This window comes from Eptesicus fuscus, chromosome 9 (genome assembly GCF_027574615.1).
Source record: "Eptesicus fuscus isolate TK198812 chromosome 9, DD_ASM_mEF_20220401, whole genome shotgun sequence".
NCBI lineage: Eukaryota > Metazoa > Chordata > Mammalia > Chiroptera > Vespertilionidae > Eptesicus > Eptesicus fuscus.
In genome coordinates, this window is record NC_072481.1 from 32981317 (window position 1) to 33005237 (window position 23921).

Here is a 23921-nt window from a genome sequence, read left to right on the forward strand (position 1 = left end):
CATCCTGCATTATTTTACAATGAATTTAAATTACTTCTGTAATTAAAAAATAATACAAGCCCTAACCGGTTTGGCTCAGTGGATAGAGTGTTGGCCTGCGGGCTGAAGGGTCCCAGGTTCGATTCCGGTCAAGGGCATGTACCTTGGTTACAGGCACATCCCCAGTAGAGGGCGTGCAGGAGGCAGCTGATCAATGTTTCTCTCTCATCGATGTTTCTAACTCTCTATCCCTCTCCCTTCCTCTCTGTAAAAAAAAATCAATAAAATATATATATATTTTTAAAAATAATAATAATACAGAGGAAAACAACGACAACAAATAAATGTTTGGCGTGGATTCTCATTGGCTGGAAATTCATGTTGGGTGCAAGTTTTCATTAATCACAAGTTATATTTTGGTTTATATGCAAAAAACATTTATTAAATGCCTCCCCTTGAGCTGTCACTGCTCTAGGCACATTCATAGCTCATTCATTAATCCTCACAACAGCCCTGTGAGGTAGGAATCGGCCCGTTTTATCGAGTTCTTAACAGACAGGAGATTATTGCTCGATATACTTCTATTTGCCACATGTTTTCATGGACTAGAAGTTCTTACTGGCTGGTGATTCATTGGTCAAGAGATGTCATTGGCCAGGAGTTCCTATGGGTTGATCTAAGATTCCAATGATCAAAATACTAGAATTCTCCCCCCATAGGAGTGATGGGGTAGGTGTGATGGAGAAGAGTCATAGTCTCTTCCTTTGAAGCACCATTTGCATTTGCTTTGGTTATCCATGAAAGGTGAGGGGGGTGGGAGGGAGGGTCAGTGGGAGAGGAGGGAACGTGGTTATAAGTCTTCTCGCTTCTTCAGGATGAGCTTCCTCACAAGTGCTGTGATATGGGGTCTGATCTCCTCCACCGACACGGTTGGGTCCCAAGCCCCTACCACCTTTCCATCTGGGGCCACTAGGTACTTCCAGAAGTTCCAAGTGGGCTCCTTTCCAGAAGTTTCTAGAACGAAAGGAAGAAGGAGAGCAAAGTGTGCTTCCCTGTGTACCCTCCCCTGGAATTCCACTTTCATTGTCCGTTCTTCCCTTGAAGCAGTGGTTCTGTTCATTAGAATTAACTGTAGAGTTTTAAAAATCCTGATGCCCAAGTCCACCTCCTTAAACCATCTAAATCAGAATCTCTAGGGGTAAGAGTCGGGCATCAGTATCTTTCAAAAGCTCTCCAGGAGATGCTAATGTGGTACCAAAGTGGAGAACTACTGCTCTAGGATTCTGTGAAGTGTTTGATAAAGCAGTATTCGTTCTTCTTTTATTAATGACCTCAAACTACTGAACAGTCTACACCCTATCCTCTAATGAAATCTAAATGGTTTCCAAATGTTCATGGACTGGCTGCATCTGAATCATGGTGGTGGTGGTGAGGGGTGCATAAAATAAACAGATTCTTGGGCTCTGCTTCATTAGGTTTCAGGCTAATGCATTTTTAAGAGCTCCCCAGGTGCTCCCAGAGCAGGGCCAGGTTTGATCTATAACTGTGGTAAACTGGGAAGGAACTAATAAAAACACACAGGGGGGGGAAAGTAAATATTAGGATTGACCTACAGAGCAAAATTCCAATCAGTCTCAGTAAGGGGCCTTTTGTGTGCTACCCTGTTGTTTCTCATTGACTTCTCCAGGTGAAAGGGTGGGTGGGGGCTGGGGAGGGATATGAAGGCAACCGGAAGCAGGGAGTGGGAGAAGGCAAAAATGGAGTCCAGGAGAGGGGCCCCAGGGAGGAAACAGGACCATAATGACCAGCATGACCCATGACCCCATTCTGCAACTTTGAGGCTTCTGGGGCTGGAGAAGGGATCTATTTCTAAATATTGAGATCTGGTATTTCAGCTCAGGTTTCTCTCCCGTGGCCAATAGACTTTGACTCTGACTCAGGACAGGAAATGCCTGTCAGCCTTCTCCAGGCATGCAGCATCTCTTCCCTGTCTGCTCCTCACTTCCTCCAGCATCAGTCCAACTAATTCACATTGGCTAAAATCTGAGGGCCCTGCATATGAAAACAGGATCCCAGAGATATCTGCAAGAGTGGCTGGGCAGGGGGGAGGGGGGTGTGTGAAAGGTAGCAGGGTGAAGATATTCTTAGGCAGGAATACCCCTCAGCTCATCCTCAAAGATTAGTGCTGGAACAGACCATCAACCCATTTGAGGGGGTCTGGAAAGGGCCCCAGGTCACCCAGTCAGCCAGTGGCTTCTGCTGCCCAGGAAGCCATGGCCTCAGCCCACTGAGGGAAGGCGAGGGGAAGGATCAGGACTCACGGGTCAGGTACTTGAAGGCAGGATGGGCACCAGTGCCAGTCACTGCGACCTTGCTAAACATGGGGAAAGAGACACTGTAGGTGCGGCGGGCAAAACTCTCGATCTCCTTGTTGCTGTCGGGCTCCTGTTGGCCAAACTGGTTGCAGGGGAAGGCAAGCACATTGAAGTGGTGGGGCCCCAGGTCCCGCTGTAGCTGCTGCAGGGCCCGGTAGTGCTCCTCTGTGAAGCCACACTCGCTGGCCACGTTCACCACCAGGGACACCTGTGTGGCAAAGACAAAACACAGACATGCACAACCCAATGAAGAGGCATGCACTTGTACATTCCTGACATGCCCACCTGTGTGACTCCTCCCCTACAATTAATTCTTTCTCTCATACATACAAGAACACAATGTACACATGTAAATGTGAGTGCAGTGTTCTCACATATACACAAGCACATGCACAGAGGCACAAATGAAATCAAACACGCAGAGCTTACAGATATGGGTGCATACACATACATGAACATTCATGAGAATAAGCACACAGTATTCACAAATGTGTATGCATATACCCCATGATACAAAGATACATTAGCACACTTCACACATGCCCACAAACACACAGCACTATCAGAGAGACATACACACTGAGGAGCTCACATCCAGAGGTGATGTGGGAGAGTAGAAATGTAGACCTGGGTTCAGGTTCTGGCTCAGTCAGCTAGCACTCATCACTGTCGTTGCCTGTACACTAGTATGTGTCATCTCCCTTTTAGAATGTGAATCCACTGAGAGCAGGAGCTGTGTCCACTTCACTCCAGGGCCTGACGTATGGAAAAAGTCTCAGGAAGTGCCTGCTGAATGAATAAGTAAATGTTCACACAATCACCAATGCAAGTGGGTTTTCTTGATAAAAGGACACCAAGGTCCCCAGGACAATCTCTTTTTGTCCCTTTCCCTCCGTAAACAAATACCATGTTCTTCTATCACTAGACTCACCTTTAAATATATTGTCGCTTTACAATAAATTAACTTATTTATATAAATTTATTTATTAAATTTGTTTATACATTTATTTAGCACCCTTATGTGATGAATCTAAAGCTGGCTGATGGAACCTGATTATAATACTGCAACTAGAATTCTGGCACCAATGCTATGTTCTTAGCTTTTAGTTATATAGTATTGAACGATCTTAAGTCTTACCTTGTGTCTGGGCTGCCCAGCCCTATCTCTCTGGCCACCTTTTTAGAAGAGCCAGAGTTATACCAGCTGGCTCCATAAAGAGGGACGTCTCCCAGGGGCAGCCTGGGGCATTGGACATACAGAGGCATAAACTGCTCAGGTTAGACATTTCGGACTGGACATTCTTTGTTGTGAAGGTGCTATTCTGTTCATTATAGGATGTTTAGCAGTATCCCTGGTCTTTACCCACTAGATGTCTAGTCTTTTTTTTTTTTTTTTTCAGAGAGGAAGGGAGAGGGAAAGAGAGATAGAAACATCAATGATGAGAGAGAATCACTGATTGGCTGCCTCCTGCACACCCCCACTGGCGATGGAGCTCGTAACCTGGGCATGTGCCCTGACCGGGAATCAAACCGTGACCTCCTGGTTCCTAGGTTGAGGCTCAAGCACTGAATCATGCCAACCGAGCTAGAAGCCTAGTCTTGACAATTAAAAATGTCTCCACACTTTGCTAAATGTCCCCTAGGCAGCAAAATTACCTCAGTTGAGAATCACTGAGCTGTAACTCCTTCACCCTGCCTCCATCAGATGAGGAATAACCCGCTCCCTGGGGCCACAGGCTCTTAGAACCTCCCCCATTTGCATCAGCATTTGTCATATTCTGCCTGTGGTAGTGAGAAACTGGGATCCTTAACTTCCTTCCCTAGTCAGGGCTCTTCCTCTTTCTTCTCTGCTGGATTCCCTGGGCAGGGAAAAGTGCTTATTGTAAAAAAGCTTCTGCACAGCAAAAGAAACCATCAACAAAACAACTAGAAAGCCCACTGCATGGGAGAACATATTTGCCAATGTTATCTCCGATAAGGGTTTAATCTCCAACATTTACAGTGAACTCATACAACAAATGGAAGATAAACAATCCAATCAAAAAATGGGCAAAGGACCTAAATAGACACTTTTTGAAAGAGGACATACAGAAGGCCAAGAGACATATGAAAATATGCTCAAAGTCACTAATCATCCGAGAGATGCAAATCAAAACAACAATGAGATACCATCTCACACCAGTCAGAATGGCTATCATCAACAAATCAACAAATGACAAGTGCTGGCGAGGATGCAGAGAAAAAGGAACCTTCATGCACTGCTGGTGGGAATGCAGACTGGTGCAGCCACTGTGGAAGACAATATGGAGTTTCCTCAAAAAATTAAAAATAGAACTTGCATTTGACCCAATAATCCCACTTCTAGGAATATATCCCAAGAAACACCAATCAGAAAGGATATATGCACCCCTATGTTCATAGCAGCACAATTTACAATAGCTAAGATTTGGAAACAGCCTAAGTCCCCATCAGCAGATGAGTGGATTAAAAACCTGTGGTACATCTACACAATAGAATACTGTGCTGCTGTAAGAAAAGAAGGAACTCCTACCATTTACAACAGCATGGATGGATCTGGAGAGCATTATGCTAAGCGAAATAAGCCAATCAGAGAAAGATAAAAATCACATGATCTCACTCATTTGTGGAATATAATGAACAACATAAACTGATGAACAAAAACAGATCCAGAGACAGAGAAGCATCGAACAGACCATCAAACCTCAGAGGGAAGGCAGGGGAGGAGGATGGGTAGAGATCAACCAAAGGACTTATATGCATGCATATAAGCATAACCAATGGACACAGACACTAGGTGGGTAAGGGCATGTGCTGGGGGGCTGGGGGACTGGGGGGCGTGGGGAGTGGCCGGGGAGAGGCCAATGGGGGAAAAAGGAGACATGTGTAATACTTAAATCAATAAAGAATTTTTTTTAAAGTGCTTATTTTAAATCTGCATAATGTGTGTCTATCCACTCTTTTGGAAGGAAGGAAATCCTGCTTCTAGTTCCATGCCTGAAACCAAAATGCTTATCCTTAAAGTGGCACAAACAGATAGACACATTCAAATACACAAGCAAACAAACAAACCATTCACACACACACACACACACACACACACACACACACTACTAAGGCCTACAAGTACATAACTTCACACTACAGGCAAGCACATTCCCAAATGGTTACCCATTCATTCATACTCAATGCTGGTCTAAATGACTGTCTTCCCACTTAGCCTGAGGGCATAGTCTTGCTCATGGCTATCTCTCCAGGGCTGGACCCAGTTCCAAGCATGTAGTGGGAGCCAGTAATTTTTTTTCCAATTAAAAAATTGTGATGAAATATACATAATGAGCTAAAAACTATTTGCAACTGAATAAATGACAATATTGCCCAAGTGGCAGACCTAGCTTGGGGTTAACTCAGCATCATTCACAGCTTTCCTGGACTGACTGTTGCTGGTTTCCTCTGTATCTGGTGTTTAAGGGCACGGGCTCTAGAGCTGGACTGTCTGGGTTCAAATTCTAATTCTATCACTTAATAGCTGTGTGACTTTTTTCCTTCCAATTTCTTTCTGATTGATTTCTTGGCCTCTCGCTCCCATACATTTACCAATGACCTAGATAGAATATTAAAACACTCAGAATCCTGACATTACTTCTCTGAGTCATTTTTTTTCTCTCCAGGATTTCTGTTCCTCACATCCTGGATGCCTTATTATTTCTAAAGACAAATAGATTTTTCTCCAGGATTTCTGTTCCTCACATCCTGGATGCCTTATTATTTCTAAAGACAAATAGACTTTGTTCTATTCTTGTCATAGCACTTATTACTACTAGGCATTACCATTTTTCTGTTCCCTTTTTATCTTCTCTCTCCACTTTACCTCATATAAACTCTATTAATGTGGAAACTTGTCTGTTTTATTCACCACTGTCTCCCCAGGGCTAGCCTAGAACTTAGTTTACAGCAGGTGCTCAATAAGAAATAATGAATTAATGAGGAGCAGAGCTGGTCAAGTGCTAACCTTGGGGCTCTGTGTCCTGGTGCCCTAGAGGGAAGGAGAGGCCTGAATGGAAACGGGCCCTGCTCTTATTATTGGCTCTTTGCTCTGAGTTCTGGATGAAGCTCCTGCTGGGGCCCACCAACCACAGGTACAGAGCTCTCTACCAAGTGCTTCCACACTGTCATCTCATTTGAAACAACACATTGGGATTGCTGGCCCTAGGCTTTAAAGGCTTGGAGAGAGTACTTTCTTCACTAAAGATGGCCTTGCTTCCTGGAGAAGAATGCTGGCAACCATTTTGGTATAGTCCATCCAAATCTGGACAATGGCCCACCTGTCCATTAGAGACCAACTCCCCAGCCTTCCCGCACCACAGCCTCGCTTGAGAAGTGGAGGGCTCTTCATTCCACACAGTGCGCCATCTAGGCCTCTGAGTGTAGTGTTCAGGCCCCCCTTGGTGCCTCCCCATCCTCTTCAGCCCCATCTTCCACCACCCTCAGCCTCGTGCTTTGTACTGCTTTAAGCACAACTGCTTCAAGTCGCCACCACTCCTCCACGCTTCCTGCTGTTTGCTTTGGAGCCTTGACAAGGACAGTTCTCTGCTTGGAATGCTCTTCTTGAACTTGCTAAAACTCACTCTTGTTTCAGACTCACCCTACAGTACACACTTGCTCTCCGAAGTCCGCTCAGAGCTGAGATGCCCTCATGGTAAGGAGGTAGCGGTTAGCTTGGACGATTCTTACATTTCACCCTGAGCTGCCATCTTAGGAGTTTGCCAAGAGAAGACCGAGGGTGGATGAATCGTTCTCCCTCCAGGCTCTGTGTGCTTTCCCAGTGCTGTGTGACCTGCACAACTATATCTCCCTCTCTGGCCTTCGTGTCCTCCCCGGAGATGATCTGCCTAAGGTATGCGCGCGCACTCCCTCCGCCCTGCACATTCATTTCCACACTGTCCTCCTTGCACTCAAAATCAGCTCTCCCGGTTGCAGACGTAGGAACTGGGGAGGGCAGAGACAAAGGCCGTGGGATGGATGCTACGGTTCCCTTTTCCACCCTTGCGTGACAAAGGCTGAGCTGGAGGGGTGGGGAGGGGGCATCCAGCCTCGGGGAGAGGTCCGAAGTCGCCGTCAGGGAAACCAGAGCCTGCTCCGAGAGTTTCGGGTTTCACTGTGCGCCAGGGCCTTGCCACGTAGTAGCAGAACAGACCCTGAGCGGGATCTGGGGGCGCCCCGCGCCCGCCCTCGCCGAATAGCAGGGTGGGGGCTGGGAGCCGGGGCAGGGACGCGGGGCAGCCCCAGGCCCCTCGGAGCCACACCCCGCAGGACGCAGGGCGGCCGGGCGCCCCCATCAGGCCCCGCCGGAGCGGCGCGGGCGGGCGCCGAGGCCCCCGGGGCGCGCACTCACCGAACCCCGGTACTTCTCCAGCGACACCAACTTGCCCCGGATGTTGACAGCCTTGAAGTCATAGAAGTCCTGTTCCCGCTGCGAACAGGCCACGGCCGCCAGGAGCAGCCACGCCGCCCCCAGTGCAGCCACCATGACTCGATCCCGAGGTGGCCGCGAGGCGAGGGCAAAGCCTGGGGGGAGCGGGGCGGGGGGGGGAGGGGGGGGAGAGACCCGGCGTGGGGGCGGGAGGAGGCGGCTCCGTTGCCACCCGGCTCGCCAGGCAGGACGCGCCCCCTTCTTGTTCTCCTCCTGGAGCGGTGGGGGGACGGGACCTGGGTCTGTTTCCGCTCCTTACTACGGGAGCACTAGACCCCGCGCGCCTCCCTGGACCCCAAAGCCGTGATTCCAGGGTTCTGAACATTGAGACCAGAATTCAGTTCGCTGAGGATGCAGAGACTCGGTGGGGAAAGGGAGCGAAAACCTGAATCTGAGCCTTAGCTTCTAATTAGCGTATTGGCCCTTAGGCTGGTCAGGCCGCCACCTTTCTGGGCCTCAGTTTCTCCATCTGTCCAGTGGGGCTAGCCTCCCTTCTTGTAGCAGGTAGGCAGGATAGATGGGAGATATAGAAAAATGGATGTGAAACACTTTGTCAGCTGAGTGGTGCCTAGAAGCATTAAGTGATGAATGAATGAATGAATGAATGAATGAATGGTTCCTGAAAGGAATGGCAAGGAGGAAGCGAAGATGGAGGGCCTGCTGCAGGTTGGGTTCCTGGAAAGCAGATTCAGCGATGGCATTACAGGGCAGGATGTTTATGAGGAAACGCCCTGGGGATCAACACCCATGGAAGGGAGAGGCTGGAAGAGGAGTGGGCAGAAGTCCAGAGCTGCATGAAGGCCTACGGTCAGTTTTGGCTGACTCCACAGGGACTCTCGCTAGAATGGCCCGTCAGAGTGGTCCGCAGATAAACTAACCTGGCCCGGCTTTTATATCCCTGCCTTCATCAGTCATTGGGTAGGGGGCCATCTGGGAAGAGGTGTGACGGGAGCCAAAGCGGCCCTGTCCCTGAAGGGACTGACAGGTACAGGCTTTCTACTGACAGCACTGGTGTCCTAGCCCTTCACCGATTGGGTATCTGGGCAGCATATCACAGTGACTCCCACACTCGGAAAACCCCCACTGAGCCCCACTAAATGCCAGGTATGGAGCTGGGTGCTTGTACTGCTCGTTCTCCAGGAGCTCACGGGCTACCATGAGAGGAGCCAGGGAACCGGGATTTTGTGGGATGCAGTAAGGGCTAAGCACTCCTACTGTCCTGTAACAAACGCTTCTTGAGCATCTGTTCTACACCAGGTCCTGCTGTAGGTGCCTCTTGTGCAGCGGTGAACAAGACAGTGTGGTTGCTGCCCAGGGGGTCGCAGGTATTAAATGATTCATAAATAGCTCTGAAATTACTGTTGTGGTAAGTACCACCTGAACTAGCCTTGGGTGTGGGGGTGGGGCAGGGCTCGAGGAGAGCTTCGCAGAAGAAGGGACGTTTGAGCTGAGCTCTAAAGAATGAGTAGAAATTAGCCAGGTTAAAAGTGCAGAGGTCCTGAGGAGAGAGAAACGTGGTGGGTGCATTTTGAAACAAAGAAGGTTGGATTCGGCTGGAGCAGAGAGAGCGAAGGGTGGGAGGAGAGGTGTAGAGCAGGCAGGGGTGAGGTCACAAAGAACCGGGTAGGCCATAGTAGAGGTTATGGTCCTTAAGGTAAGAAATGAAGATTCTTTTTCTTTTCTTTTTTAAAGGGGGGAAGAGCAGTGAGTCCTGTGTTATAGAAAGACCCCTCTGACTGTTCTGTAGAGAGTAGATAGGAAGGGGCAAGAGCAGATGTGCTCCAGATGCTGGGGTAGAGGAAGATCTGGGGCGCTGAGGCCCAGAGGTGTTGCTAACCTAGCAGCCAGGAAAAGCCTCCTGGAGGTGATCAGAGTTATGTCTTAAAAGAGGAATGGGGATTCTCCAGTTTGGGAATGGGGAGAGTGGGGCAAAGATGTGAGCCTGAGGGAGCGATGTCTGTGAAAGCACAGAGCTCAAGAGAAGTGCTTGGTTGGTTGGGGTGAGAGGGGGTATGGGAGAGATGAAGTTGCAACATCAGGGGCCAGATGGAGACAGGTCTTGAGTGCCAAGTCAAAGAACTTGGATTTTACTCTCTAGGCCCAGTGATGGGCAACCTTTTGAGCTTGGTGTGTCAAACTTCGCCAAAAAAACTGAGCATAACTCGGGTAGTGTGTCACTTTGAGGGAAAAACATTATTTCGCAAATGTTTCATCCTCAGGAGCAGCAAATGTTTTATCCTCGGCATGTGGCCGCCTCAGCGGCCGCGTGTCATCAGAAATGGCACTGACATTCTCTCTCTCTCCCAATTTTTTTTGGGAGGCAGCTAAAATTTTTGGCGGCCTTGCTTCGGCAAGGCTTAGAAAAAAAAAAAAAAAAAGAAATGGCACTGACACACGTGTCATAGGTTCGCCATCACTGCTCTAGGCTGTGGAGACCAAGGCTTTTAAAACTTGGCATAAGGTCATACAGCTAATAAGACTCAAACCCAGGCCTTTAGAGTCAGAACATGGGAACTTTCTGCACTATCAAGGAGGTCCCTCTCCTCAGGAGCATACAACATTATCAGGGGAGATGGAAAACAGGAAAAAGCCTGCTCCAGACAACGGCCAAGGCAGAAGTGAAATGTTCCTGCCCTTTCTACCCCTTCTCCTCCCTTCTCCGTTGGAGCCTTGAGCCTTTGGTGGGTCCTATGGTATCAAATGGTCCTGTCTTCTCTGCTTTGCCCTGTGAAGCTGTTGGTCTCCCTTCCTGCTCTGTCCCTTGCACTCAGCCTTTCCCTACATGTCCCAATACCCTGGGCTTCTCAAATTCTGCTCCGCACAACTTGGGAGTTTTGCAAGCTTGGCTGAGCTATTTCCTGTTAAACTCCAGATAGGTAGGCATTTCTACTAGGCAGGAAAAAATAGTGAAATATTTCTCATTTGTAAATCTTTCTTCTGGGCCCTTCTCTCCTTCCCTTATTCATGTTTCAGAACTCAGCTCAGATATCACCCCCCTCTGCTACTGCACTTAATCACTCCCTCCTCTCTGTTGCCTTTGTACCGAGTACATTTTCCTGTTAGTGAGCTGATAATAATGTGAGTCTAGTTGTCTGTTACCATGGCCACCAGACTGTGAGCTCCTTGGGGGCAGGCAGGTTTATATCTGAATCATCTGTTCTACTTTTATTACTTGTCTGTGCCGGCGTCTGGTCTGAGATGCTGTTGATTTTAGCCCACGGTGTCTATTTTGTCATTTTATTTCTAGTCCTCTATGAATTTTTGGTGTTTCTGAAAGAGCACAGCTATTCCCAGGTGGTCCATCTACGCAAGTGAGGGTCCCACAGGCACAGACGAATGCACACAGTTCTCAGATGAGCACCTGGAAGGGCAGAGGACTCACTTCTGGATCCCCCATAATTCTCTTTCTCATAATAAGCTCAAGGACGCTTTTTATGGGCATTTAGAATACTCATTAATGTTTTGTTGATTCAACAAATTGTTGAGCACCTGCTATGTACTAGTGCAAGACATTATTTTAAGGTCTAGGAATATGTTGTTAATAAGACAGACAAAAATTCTTGAATTTACCTTCTAGTTGGGCGGGGGGAGGATAATAACTGATATTTATTGTATGAAACATAGAGTACAGTAGGTGGTAAGTAGGGGAGAGGGCTAGAGAATGTGGTGATGAGGTGGGGAGGGATTGCAACTTTAGTTCAAATGATCAGGAAGTCTCACTGAAAAAGTGTCATTTGAGCAAAGACCGGAAGAAAGAGAGCAAACAGTGGGGAAAACTGGAAGAAGAGCAACATTCCAGGTAGCGGAAACAGCAAGCACAAAGGCCCTGAGGCAGGAGCATGCATGATGTGTTTGGAGGACAGCAAAGCGGTTGGGGCAGATGAAGTGGCGTGAATGAGGGGAGGAGTAGCAAGAGATGGCATCAGAGAGGTTATGGGATGGGGAACAGATAATGTGGGGTCTTATAAGCCATTGTAAAGACATTTGCTTGTACTATGAGTGAGATGGGAAGCCATTGAAGAGTTTTAAGCAGAATGACATTTCTTCTTCTTTTTTAAAAATGTATTTTTATTGATTTCAGAGAGGCAGGGAGAGGGAGAGAGAGATAGAAACATCAATGATGAGAGAGAATCATTGATTGGCTGCCTCTTGTACGCCCCCTACTGGGGACTGAGTCCGCAACCCCAGCATGTGCACTTGACTGGAATTGAACCTGGGACCCTTCAGTCTGTAGGCTGACGCTCTAGCCACTGAGCCAAACCAGCTAGGGCTGACATTTCTAATTTATATTTTAACTGCGGTATTGAAATATGGAAACCAGTCAGAAGGCTATTGTAGTAATCCACATGAGGGAACGTGGAGGCTTAGACCAAAGTGATGGCAGTAGAGGTGGTAGGAAGTGTCAGAGCCTGAATATATTTTGAAAGTAGAGGCAAAAGGATTTCCTGATAGGTGGGATGCAGGTATGAAAGAAAGAGGAGTCACAGATGACTTAAGGGTTTTGGTCGGAGTAACTGGAATAATGAAGTTGCCCTTAATTAAGATGAAGACATCTGCAGGGGCAACTGGTTTGGTATGGGAAGTCAAGAGCTCAGTTATGGACATGTGTATGAGTTGTGCATTAGTAGTGGTGTGCTGGTAAATGTTTAACAACTGGTTCTCCAGGGAAAATGTGTGTGTGTACCATATAAATTTATTATAAAGTTTACTGATATAACTGATGCATAGTACACAGTTCACAAATAATAATAAGAATATACAATACTCCTTATTGTAAATTCCACATGGCCAATTTATTCTCACAGAATGCTTGATTTTTTGCCAAACTTGTATCTGTAGCCAACTAATGGTTGCAATTGCTGAATGAATGAGTATAGTTCCAAGATGAATGTCAGTTGATATGTTCATTTACATTAATAGTAAGATGAAAGTGAAACAATAAAGACATATTTTAGAAGTTCACTAGTCAAGTGACTTCGCTGAATTGGATAGTAGTTTTCCAATACTGGAAGACTATTTCCTCAAGTTTTTAAAAAATATATATTTTTATTGATTTCAGAGAGGCAGGGAGAGGGAGAGAGAGATAGAAACATCAATGATGAGAGAGAATCATTGATTGGCTGCCTCCTGCATGCTTCCTATTGGGGATCAAGCCTGCAACCTGGGCATGTGTAGGAATCGAATCTGGGACCCTTCAGTCCACAGGCTGACACTCTATCCACTGAGCCAAACCAGCTAGAGCTCCTCAAATTTTTTATCTTATTCACAATGCAATAGCTACAGACCCAATACACTCCAAATTTAATCTGCATTGTTAATATTTTTCATCACTTTCTTACAGCTAGAATAGATGTTAATAACCCCAAGAACATAGAAAAATAAAATATAGTACAATAATTAGAAAGTGATGAGTTTTTAATATTACCTCTGTTTTTAATAATTTATTTAATTTTAAGTTTACATAATTTACTTTTTAATATTGGCTGCTTTTAGCAAGAGGCTAGAAAAATTCATGAAAATGTAATAGCTCTAGGAGCTGGCTCTAGACATAGTTCCCTACACTGCTTAGGTAGGCTCTGTGAGTCTGGACTTGGAGGAGAAGTCTGGGTCAGAGATATAAATTGGGAGTGGACAGCATACCTAGTATTTAAAGCCATGGTACTGGATGATGATGGAGAACTGATGTAGACAGACGAGAGAACCAAGGACAGTCCTTGGGACTCCAACATTCAGCAACGAGGAAGTGAAGACATCAGGGAAATGAGAGGGAATCAGAAGAGACTGAAAAAGAGTAGCCAGAGGAAGAACAAGAACAAAAAGAGTGAAGTATCATGGAGGCCATGTGACACATTTGCCCCAAGAAGGAGAGTGATTAACTGGCTTCAGATAAATCTAGTAAGATTAGGACTAAGAACTGAACATTAGATTTAGCAATCTTTCCTTCACCAATAAATGGAATTAAACAGAAAATACAATATTTTTCATGCAGCTTTGCTATTACTCATGCTGCTCCCTCTGCCTGGGTCTTTTGTTTTTGTTTTCCTTATCCTTCATCTTGCATCCATGCTTTATCAGTGGGGAGTCTAAATAGAAATCAGATCACACACTCAGATTAGGATAATTAGACAAAGATTTATTTATAAAGGGACTAATTTCAAATGTGGGTGGGATATAAAGGAAGACCAAATAGTTTAGGAAGTACCTGAGTTGGAAACCTCTCTTCACCTGAATGGGTTGGGAAGAGGGAGGAAAGATTACAGAAACTGGGAAAAAGAGTCCTCTTCATCAATCTATTTTGAAAGGGGGAGTAACCTTCAAAGGAGGTTCACAGCCAGACCAAGGCAAACTTGCAGGAAAGTAGTCAGGGAATTAATTACCCAGCCCTACCCCTCCTCCCTCTCCTTGATGTCCTGCTAGGGTGTTGGCCCCTACCTAAGTGGAAGGGAGGAAAGGAGCCCATTGACTATTCTGTATAGGTTCAGTGTACTGGGCAGACCGTGGGTGGATGGACAGTGGATCTAAATTGCAAAATAGAAAGTGTCCAGCACACAAACCCAACTCAAAGCCAACTTCTCTCTGAGGCTTTTCTCAACACTTTCAGGTAGTTAGGTGCCCCTATTATAATGCTTCCCTTTGTCAACTGATGGTCATTGGTACCAATTAAACACCAGCAGGAATCCCCAATTTGGGGTGCAGTGAAGGAGAAAACTTTATTTAGTGCAAACAGCTCACTTTGTGATACAGAACAACATGGCTATGAGGTGGCCCTGGGATGAGGTGGCCTTCTTGTGCTAGTCAGCTCTGCTCCGGTCCAGTCCAGTCTGGTCTGCTCCACCCTAGTAAGTCCAGCTTGGTAAACAGTCAGCAGTCTTCTGTGGAAAGGGAAAATGTGCTCCTGGAGCCAGAGGGGAGCTGACTTACATAGAGAAAAGTTCCCATTCCTGGTCCCTGATGGGTCTATCCTCATGTACAGAAGGACCCCAAATCCTCACAGCTTGATTAGTCCAAAAGCACTGTTCTGATTGGTCAGAATGGAGCCCCACTCTGATTGGCTGGTGAAAGTGCTAAGGAGGATATAGCTGTGTGACTCTGAGTGGATGCAGAAAGTCTCAGTTCTATTGATTGAAATATGATTCCAGGAACTCCTTTATGAGGGGTGGCTTAGCTGGCAGGAACACCATGCAGGCAGGCTTCTCCCTGAAGGTAGGCTTACTGAGAGGCTCTGGTTAGCAATGGCTGCTAGGCTCTGTTTGTAAATCGGAGCCCAGTTAACCACCAGAAGCCCGTCTTGGTAGATATCTTCTTTCTCAGGGCCTACACCCTTAAATAGCACTTATGCTGTATTGAAATGATCCCCAATCCTGGCTGCAACCTAGGATCACCTGGGAAGCTTTAAAAATATATACTGATGTCCAGGTCTCATCCCAGACCAATTGAATCAGGAAAGTCTGGGAACAGGGTCTCAACATTAGTGCTTAAAAAAAAAAATTCTTCCAGGCAAAATAAAATAAATATCCTCCAGGTGATTGTAACGCACAGCCAGAAATATGAACCACTGCTAGCTATGTTGTCATTGCCTGTCTACCTGTGTGTTTCCTTGAGGAGTCTGGGAGTGCTTTGAGCTGAGGACCATGTCTGATTCAAACCTGTGTCTTTAACATGCAGCATGGGACCAAATGCTCAGGACATGAAAGTTCAAATTAAAGAATATGATGTCTTCACATTTTATGTAATTTTTGTTAGGATTGTGGTACATAATGTCACCCAGGGCACTGTTTCTCAAACTGTGAGTTGCAGTCCATTAGTAGGTAATAGAATCAATTTTGTGGTTCAGACCAGCATGGAAAAAAAAAACCTGAGTAGAAAATATCAGAGAAGGTCCCATATAGTAAGGGGTTAGTGTAGTATAGTGAAACAGGTATGTGTAATCTAGATTGCAATGTAAACAATGGGGCTTGCATCTGAAATGCTTGAAATCCACTGACCTAGGATAAGTAATAAAACTCTCTTTTCTTCTGTTTTCTTAGTTTTGAAATGGGGATACTATAATAGTCCCTCCTACTTCATGGGATTGTAATGAAGATTAAATGAAATAATACATATAAAGTGGTGTCTAGCACAGAGTAAATAATCAACATTAGCTGTAAACAAAACACTTTTTAAACGAAGAACATAAAATGTTATTTATCCTGAGATTACTGCTAGATAATATTAAGATAGATAAAGGCTTTTTGTCTTACTATATCTGAATAGTTATTATCAGTAAATTCTATGACTTCTTTCTTTTTTTTGACACCAGGAATGTTTGGGGACCTGCTTGGGGCCATGGAGTTGCTGCCTTAGATTCTATCTGAACCGATGTCGTATTAATAATATCTCTATGGCATCTGACTGGTTCCCACAGGCTATATCTGCACCTGCTCTTGGAAAATTAGCACAGCTCTGTTTAAAGGCCCTGGGAGGAGGGACTTAGCAGGGTTTACTTATTTAAGTATCCAAAGCACTAAGAACCAGGCATGGCACTCAATAAGTGTGGGCTAAATTGAATTGAACTATTGATAACTACCGTGTGACCTTGATCAAGTCACCCCACTCTCTGGACTGGAGTTTCCTGTATGTAAAGTGAGGGAGATTAGATGGAAGGTTAGAAGTAGAAGGCAGCTCTGATTTTACAAACGGGGAAGCTAAGACAAGTAGGGGAAGGACTTGCCCAAGTTCACACCACAAGTTAGTAGAGAGGCAGAGGTTACTAACTTGAAGTCTCTCCATCTCTATCCACTCCATGGTAAAGCACTTTCTACAGCATTGTGTGGTCAAACCAATTCTATAACTCTAGGGAGCAGTTAGAGACAGCAAACTAAAGATACACAGAGCAGTGTATGTAGTGTGCAAAAGTAAGATACAGAATGAGACATAAAATCTGGCACCATTTACATAAATGTATAATATGTACACATAATATGAAAATACACATTTTGCAAGAACAGTATAAACAATTACACAATAAATTACACATTAAGGAGTTGCCTGTAGGGGTGGGGAGAGGAAATAGGATAAAAGGGAATAGATAAGTAACAAAACAAGAGACATGGCCTTTAAGGCCAAAAAAAAAGACAACTGAATAATACATTTAACCCAACTCTGCACATGAGGTAGAAATACTATAACCTCTGCTTTCTCATGAATTTATTTCTAACAGTATGTGTAACATGCAAAGCACATAGCTTCTGTCATTGATTTGTAAAACTCTCCCCTTCTCTCCTTGTCTTCTATCCTCATTTAGGCCTCAGCTCCTCTCACCTGGACTCCTGGAATGTCTTTCTCCCTGCCTCCACCTTTGCCCCATCCAATCCAGTGCAATTTTCCACAGAGCAACCAGAATAACCTTTGTCACGCAAATATTTGATCATGGTTCTCCTTTGTTTAAATGCCCTTCAGTGACTTAGTCTGTGACTAAATGACCCAGGCAGCATGGGGCACTGGCCAAGCACACTGGGTTTGGCTGCCTGAGTGTGTAGCCTAGTTCTGCCACTTTCTGTGGGATTTTAGGCAAGTTAATTAAACCATGGTGCCTCTATTTCCTCGTCTGTAGAATAGGAATAATAGCAGCTACTCATCCTGTGGTTGGCAGATTAAATCAATTTAAACATGTGAGGTATTTTAAACAATGCCTGTCACATCACAGACATTTAGCTATTATTATTAGTATTCCCAGGCCCTTGGCAGTTTGAGTCCGGTGTCACCCTTCAGCCTCATTTCCTGCCTCTTCCTTCTTGTTTCTGATGCGTGACGGACCCTTCTTCCTATCTCCTGCCTGGTAGACTCCCACTTGATTTAAAATCCCTTCCTTCAGGAGGCCATGCTTCAGTCCCCTTGCCACAGATGGGGTACAGTTGAGGGGACTCCTTTGTCTGTGCTCCTCGGAGCCCTGTATTGTATATTTCTCTTCAATTTCTCTTCTCATCTGCTTGCCTAACACACATGCCTTGTGTATGATAGACATTCAAGAAATACTCCTTTTTAAAAATTTGTTATTGGTGAAAAATATACATACAGAAAAATTAAAATATCATCAGCATCCAGTCTTTTATTTTCAATTTTCTTATTAAGGTATTATATGTGTACATATCTTACCATTGCCACCCCCCACCCCAGCATCCAGTCTTGATAAATTTTGGCAAACCAAACACACCATGTAACCTGCACCCAGATCTGTAACAGAATATTTCCAGGACTCCAGCGGCCCTCCTCAAACCTCCAATCCTGACTGCTTCCCAAACCTCCAATCCTGACTTCTGATAGCAGAGATTACTTTTGCCTGTTTTTGTACTTTTTCTAAATGGAGTATTATAGAATGTACTACTTTCTATCTGGCTTTTTTCACTCATCATATATTTCACTCAACAATGTTCAGAATGTTTGTGTATAGTTGTGGATTGTTCATTCTCATGATGTATGTATACTATTAAAGTCTGTGAATATGCTATGACTCATCTATCTAGTCTACTGTTGATGGGTGCTCAATAAATATTTCTTGAATGGGTGAAGAAATCTGTCTGTTCTGCTACATCATGAGTTTCTTGAAGAGAGGGACAGGATTTTAATTATCTCTAAATCCCCAGTATTTAGCACAGGGCCCGGCACTTGGTGGGAGCTCAGTGAGTATTTGAGGAATGATTTGCTGCATGATTCCCCTGAGATTTTTGTAATTAAACTGGTCATTTCCCCATTCTCGGTGAGGCCCCAGCTTCAGATCCCTGGTGATGCAGGTGAGTTGCTAGGCAACAGCATGAGGTTGGCTCTAGGGTCACAGTGGAGAGTGTGTTATGGAGGCCCGCCCAGGCGGGGGTAATTGGAAACACTTCTATTCAGCCTCTGAACTGCCTCTGGCTTCTCCCCTCCAGCCCATCCCCCACACAGCTGCAGGAGGGATATTTCTAAAACAGGCACCAGACCACTGCACTCCCCTATTCCAAAAATCTTTGGGCTCTCAGTTGAAGAAACAAAGGTTTAGAGATTTTAAAGAACTTACCCAATGTCCATGTAACAAGTGAAGGGCAGAACTAAACCCAAGTTTGTCTGATTCCAAAAACCAAGCCCTTTCCAATATTTTGATTTTGGACAAATTGAATTTGGGGTACCCAGGTGTCATCAGGTGGAGAGGTCCATGTGTCCACGGGTTACATTGTTGCCCTCCCCATCAGAGTCGTTTGGGGTACCCAGGTGTCATCAGGTGGAGAGGTCCATGTGTCCACGGGTTACATTGTTGCCCTCCCCATCAGGTAGGTGCTTCCGCAAGGAACCAGAACTGAAGAGACCAGTTCCCTATGAGAGAAGGGATGACTGAAGGTTCCCTCCAATTTGATATGTGGGGTTCCAATTTTGGGCTTTGATCCAGAGAGCAGACTCTCTGCCTGACCTCACTGATCTCAGGAAGGTACAACAGAGTGGTGAGCACCGGACCCAGACTGGAAAAACAAAGGAGGGCTGTCAGAAAAGTATTTTAAGGCAAAGGAACATTTTGTATTTTATAGATTAGATAGAGACAAGAGGAATGTGATGGAGGCAGTTCAAATGTCTAGATGTGTAAGTTTAGGAGAGATTTAATAATCTGGCTGAAGCCTACTTTCTTAGGTGAAATTACAGTCTTTCAAGCATTCATTCATTCCACAAATATTTCTTGGTTAAGCCATGTACCCTTTGCTTCAAGCATATTGAACTTCTCACTGCTCTTGCCACAATCAATGAAAGCTCTATCTCCCTCCAACCTTTATATATGTACACAGGTCTTTGGGAAACCATGGTAGTAAGTTTTAGTCTAGATGTGGGATGGAGAAAGGGCATGTGAAGAAATGCTTCCAGGAGGAAGTGTCATCCAAACTGATACCAGAGGGTGATGTTCGATAGGTCAGGAAGGGGGAGCAGGGAATGGGTCTATGTAGAGGAACTACAGTGTAAAGGCTCCGAGGCAGGACAGCATAGTGCATTTGGACAACTGGAAGAAGTTTCTCATGGCAAATTTGTACACATTCTTCAAGTTTTCATTCAAATATGTCCCCTCTCCTTATCTCAGGGAGACTTACATTCTCTCCTATTCCTTGAAGCCTTACAATGTCTTCTCTTAAAGGATTTATTACATTATTAGAGGCAATCAGGGGCGGGGCCTTCCGGGGGGAGGGGCCGCAGGAGGTTGGCTGGTCCTGTGCCCATCGGACTGGTTGACTGGCTGCAGTGCACAACATAGCAACCAGTCGTTCGATCATTCTGGTTGCTTGGCTTTTATATATATACTAGTAGATATTGTCATTTATTTGAAGTGTAATATTATGTATGTAGAGTATTTGTTCTCCTAAAGACCATAATAAGTTCCTTGAAGGCAGGGAACTACATCTTATTTTGCTTTGTGACAGCAACTAGTAATTAGTGGCACTTAATAAATATTGTTGAATAACTGAATGAATTAAACTATTTACCTGTCTTTCTACATCACTGAATTATGAGTTGTTCAAAGGCAGGAGTCCTATCTCGTTTATCTCTAAGAAATCTCTTAGCTTTTGAGTATAGTGGAGAGTGCATAAGCTTTCAGATACAAAGGGTTAAACCATGTACTAGCTGTGTAACTTTAACCTTCCCTGCCTTCAGTTTCCCCATGGTCGAATGGAGCACTAGTCCCATCCTCACAGGGTTTCTGTGAAGGTTGAATGAAAAAATGTATATAAAGTGCCCAGCACAGTACTTGGCATACAGTAAGTGCTTTTTGAATGAATGAGCATATAGGTGGCATAGCAGTGGCTGAAGAAAGGATACAGGAGAAGAAAAACAAGGAAAAGACAGTACCCTTCTACTCCTGAAGAAAGAGGTTTCCCCCCCTAATCATTGGAGAAGACTGAAGAGCTGTCCTTTCTACTCAGGGACCCCAAATTGCAATTTAGAACCCACAAACTCAGTGTCGTATGCTCAGTCTCCCTTAGACCTTCCCACTTTCCCCATCATTTTGTTCACTCCATTGTACCATTTGTGCATATTAGTCCATCTCCTCCACAGACTGGAAGTCCTTGGAGAGGAAGGATCAGGAAGAATTAATACCCTTGGTTTCTCAATGCCTCCTACAATGGGCACGTAGGGAGTGGTTCTCATTAATCACATGTAAAGTAGAAATATAAAGAACAATGTGTCTGAATAATACATTCAGAGTAATTACAGACGCTAATTTAACTCAAAGACATCCCATTAAAAATGTTTTTTCTTTCCTGGTAGCAATTTTCTATTTGGGGCCAGTGACTTGATTTATTAAAAGACCTTAAAGTGCTGTTGATTGGAGCCAAAGAAGGTTTAGAAAGCCTTTTCTTGGCAGGAACTCAATCCTTTCTATTATGTCACTTTCTTTAAACAAAAAAGGATTTTAAAAATTTGATTCTCTGTAAACACTCAAAGAAAGAATGTCTGTCCTATGGTTGGGCTGTGATTGACTCCAAGAATAAAATAGAGGTCTCTTAATTGTAAAGACATGAAATGCCTGAACCTTCCTTCCTATGTATTTAGTGTAATTGGCAATAATTCCCCCCTCCCCCACTCCCTGATTGAGAGACAGTTCACTTCCTATTTGAAGGAAACCAGATCACTAACCTGGGAACCTGAGTCTTGGAAAGAGTTTATTTTACCAGAGCATGCTTCCAGAGGGAGCGGAAAGCAGGAAGCCTGTTTTTTCTCTGCTTCAGTCCACCTGGTACCTGGACTTATCACCATGCTTGTGATTGGCTTCAGCTCTGCCCCCCCCCCCGCCCCCATCCCCCTCTTGGGACACTTTGCAGTTTTTGAAATATTTGGGCAGATGTTTCCTGTGGAAATATTCCACAGGGCTGCCCTCTTGTTCTATTGGTTTCTGGTAGAAGTATCAAATATTTGAAGCTGGGCCCCATATTGAGATACTAGGAGGTATATTGTGCTTGAGGGATCTGTTGTAATATTAGAAAATTTCTTCTTAGAAATTTCTTTGCATTGCCAACAATTAAAACCTCTTCCTTTCTTCAGCAGGCAAGCTTTTAAATGTATCAACCTCCTGGCCCTATCCCTTATTAACTGTATAGGTTTGGACAAGTTGCCTACTCTCTCTGGAACTCAATTTCCTTTTCTGAAAAAAAAATTTTTTTTTTTTAGAAATAACGGTTCCCACCTCCAAGGGTTGTTACGAGGTAGAGAGGAAAGGTATGTGAAAATCCTGGCACATAGTAATCACTAATAAATTATAACGATTCTAGAACTGAAGGCTCAGTTCTACCCAGTTTCTGAGGTAATCCTGACCAATGTAGGGTCAGGCTGCCTCACCTCTAGTAGCAAGTGGGACCGAGAATTAGGCCTGGTTTTGGGTAGGCCAGATGTGAATCCTGGTTCAGTTTGTACAAGTGATATTCAGCTGCAATGCTCTTAATATACCTATTCTGTGGTTGTCAAGCCTGCATAAATCCTACTAATCCCAACCCAGGTAGGGAGTGGGGGATGGATATGATCCTGCTCCCTATTTTAGTCACTGGCTGGAATATAGCTGTGAATAGAATGATAACCCAGAACCAAAATGTTCCTTCCATCAGACTCTTTTCAGTGTCACTTGCTGCCTAGGCTCTGGCTGCTATGTCCACCTGCTAAATTGGAGCTTCTTGCCACCCATACCACCCATCCAGAGCATATCTGAGCTCTCACACTCTGAACATTGTACATTGGCCCAAGAAGATCCTCAGTCTTCTCACTAGATGTCTCCTCCCGCTAGCCCAAGGAGGGATGGGCGGGGGGTGGGGAGAAGAAAGGGATTAACATTTATTAGATGCTAGGCAGCTTTGCATATGCATTCTTAATTTAATCCTAACAACGACATGAGATAGGTATCATTTTTCATTTTTATTCTAAAGATGATAAAACTAAGGATCAGAAAGTTTCATTAATTTGCTCAGAATCACATATCAAGCAAGTGATGGGATGAGATTTTGAACCTAGAGATCTGCCTTCCAAAGTCCAGCTTCTCTTCATTAGAAACTTGGTGTTCCTTCTGAGACCCTCAGTCTTAGGGCCCATAGATACACTTGCACTGGATTTAGAGAATTCCTCTAGTTTCCCTTCCTACCTGCTGTTTTGTACCCCCTACTTCATTCTTTCCTAGGATCCTGCTTGGCTTTGCATCTTGACTCTACCTTCTTGTCTTGCTCATTTGCATATAGTAATCCTGATCCAGTGCCTGCTTTGTGACTGACCAGGAAATATTTGATCACTAAATGCAGCCAGGTTTATATTAGTTTGCTAGTGCTGTCATAACAACATATTTAAGACTGGGTGTCTTAAATAACAAACATTTATTGTCTCACAGCTCTGAAGGTTAGAAGTCCAAGATCAAGGTATCGGCAGGTTTGGTTTCTCCTGAGGCCTCTCTCCTTGGCTTACAGGTAGCTACTTTCTCTCCGTGTCCTCACATGGTTGTTCCTTTATGCATGGGTGCCCGATGTCTGTCTGTGTATCTAAATTTCCTCTCATAATGAAACCAGTTATGGTTGTGGGCTCAATCCCCAATAGGGGTGTGAAGGAGGTGGCCGATCAATTATTCTCTCTCATCATTGATGTTTCTATCTCTCTCCCTCTACCTTCCTCTCTGAAATCAATAAAAAAAAATACTTTTAAGAAAGGGCATTAGTGGAAAAACTGACGAAATCTGAATAAAGATTTTAGTTTAATAGTACTGCATTCAAGTTAATTTCTTAGTTTTGATATTTGTACCATAACTGTGCAATATGTTAATATTAAAGCAAGTTGAGTATATGGAATGCTCTGTGCTATTTAGCAACTCTGCTATAAATTTAAAGTTATTTCAAATTAAAGAGTTAAAAATGAAAGACAACACTATATATTATTCATGGGTACAAATATGCATTGAAAGTCTGGAAGCATACATAGGAATGAAAAACACCAAATTCATAATATTAAATATGTCTGGATGTTGAGGGAGGGGAAGACAGGATTAGACAACTGTGGAGGAGTAATAGCAACTTCAGTTTTATTGGTAATGTTTTATATTTTTAATTAAAAATGTTTTT

At 44.5% G+C, this 23921-nt stretch overlaps 1 protein-coding gene across 1 annotated transcript; it reads right to left on the reverse strand.

Moving 5' to 3' along the window:
* Nucleotides 1-399: 399 nt before the first annotated feature.
* Nucleotides 400-7944, reverse strand: GPX7 (glutathione peroxidase 7). The gene is made up of 3 exons (XM_008139304.3): nt 7768-7944; nt 2301-2562; nt 400-993 (listed from the first exon to the last, which is right to left on the reverse strand). The coding sequence occupies exons 1-3, from the start codon at nt 7900-7902 to the stop codon at nt 830-832; spliced, it is 561 nt and encodes a 186-aa protein (XP_008137526.1). The 5' UTR covers nt 7903-7944; the 3' UTR covers nt 400-829.
* Between the last annotated feature and the right edge of the window lie 15977 nt (nt 7945-23921).

Bases quoted from the DNA above. Each gene is read 5' to 3' on its own strand.
- GPX7 (XM_008139304.3), bottom strand. From the start codon at position 7,902: ATGGTGGCTGCACTGGGGGCGGCGTGGCTGCTCCTGGCGGCCGTGGCC. The intron at 2,563-7,767 runs GTGAGTGCGCGC...TTTGCCACACAG, and splicing joins TGGAGAAGTACCGGGGTTCG to GTGTCCCTGGTGGTGAACGT. The intron at 994-2,300 runs GTGAGTCCTGAT...CTTTCGTTCTAG, and splicing joins TGCCTTCAAGTACCTGACCC to AAACTTCTGGAAAGGAGCCC.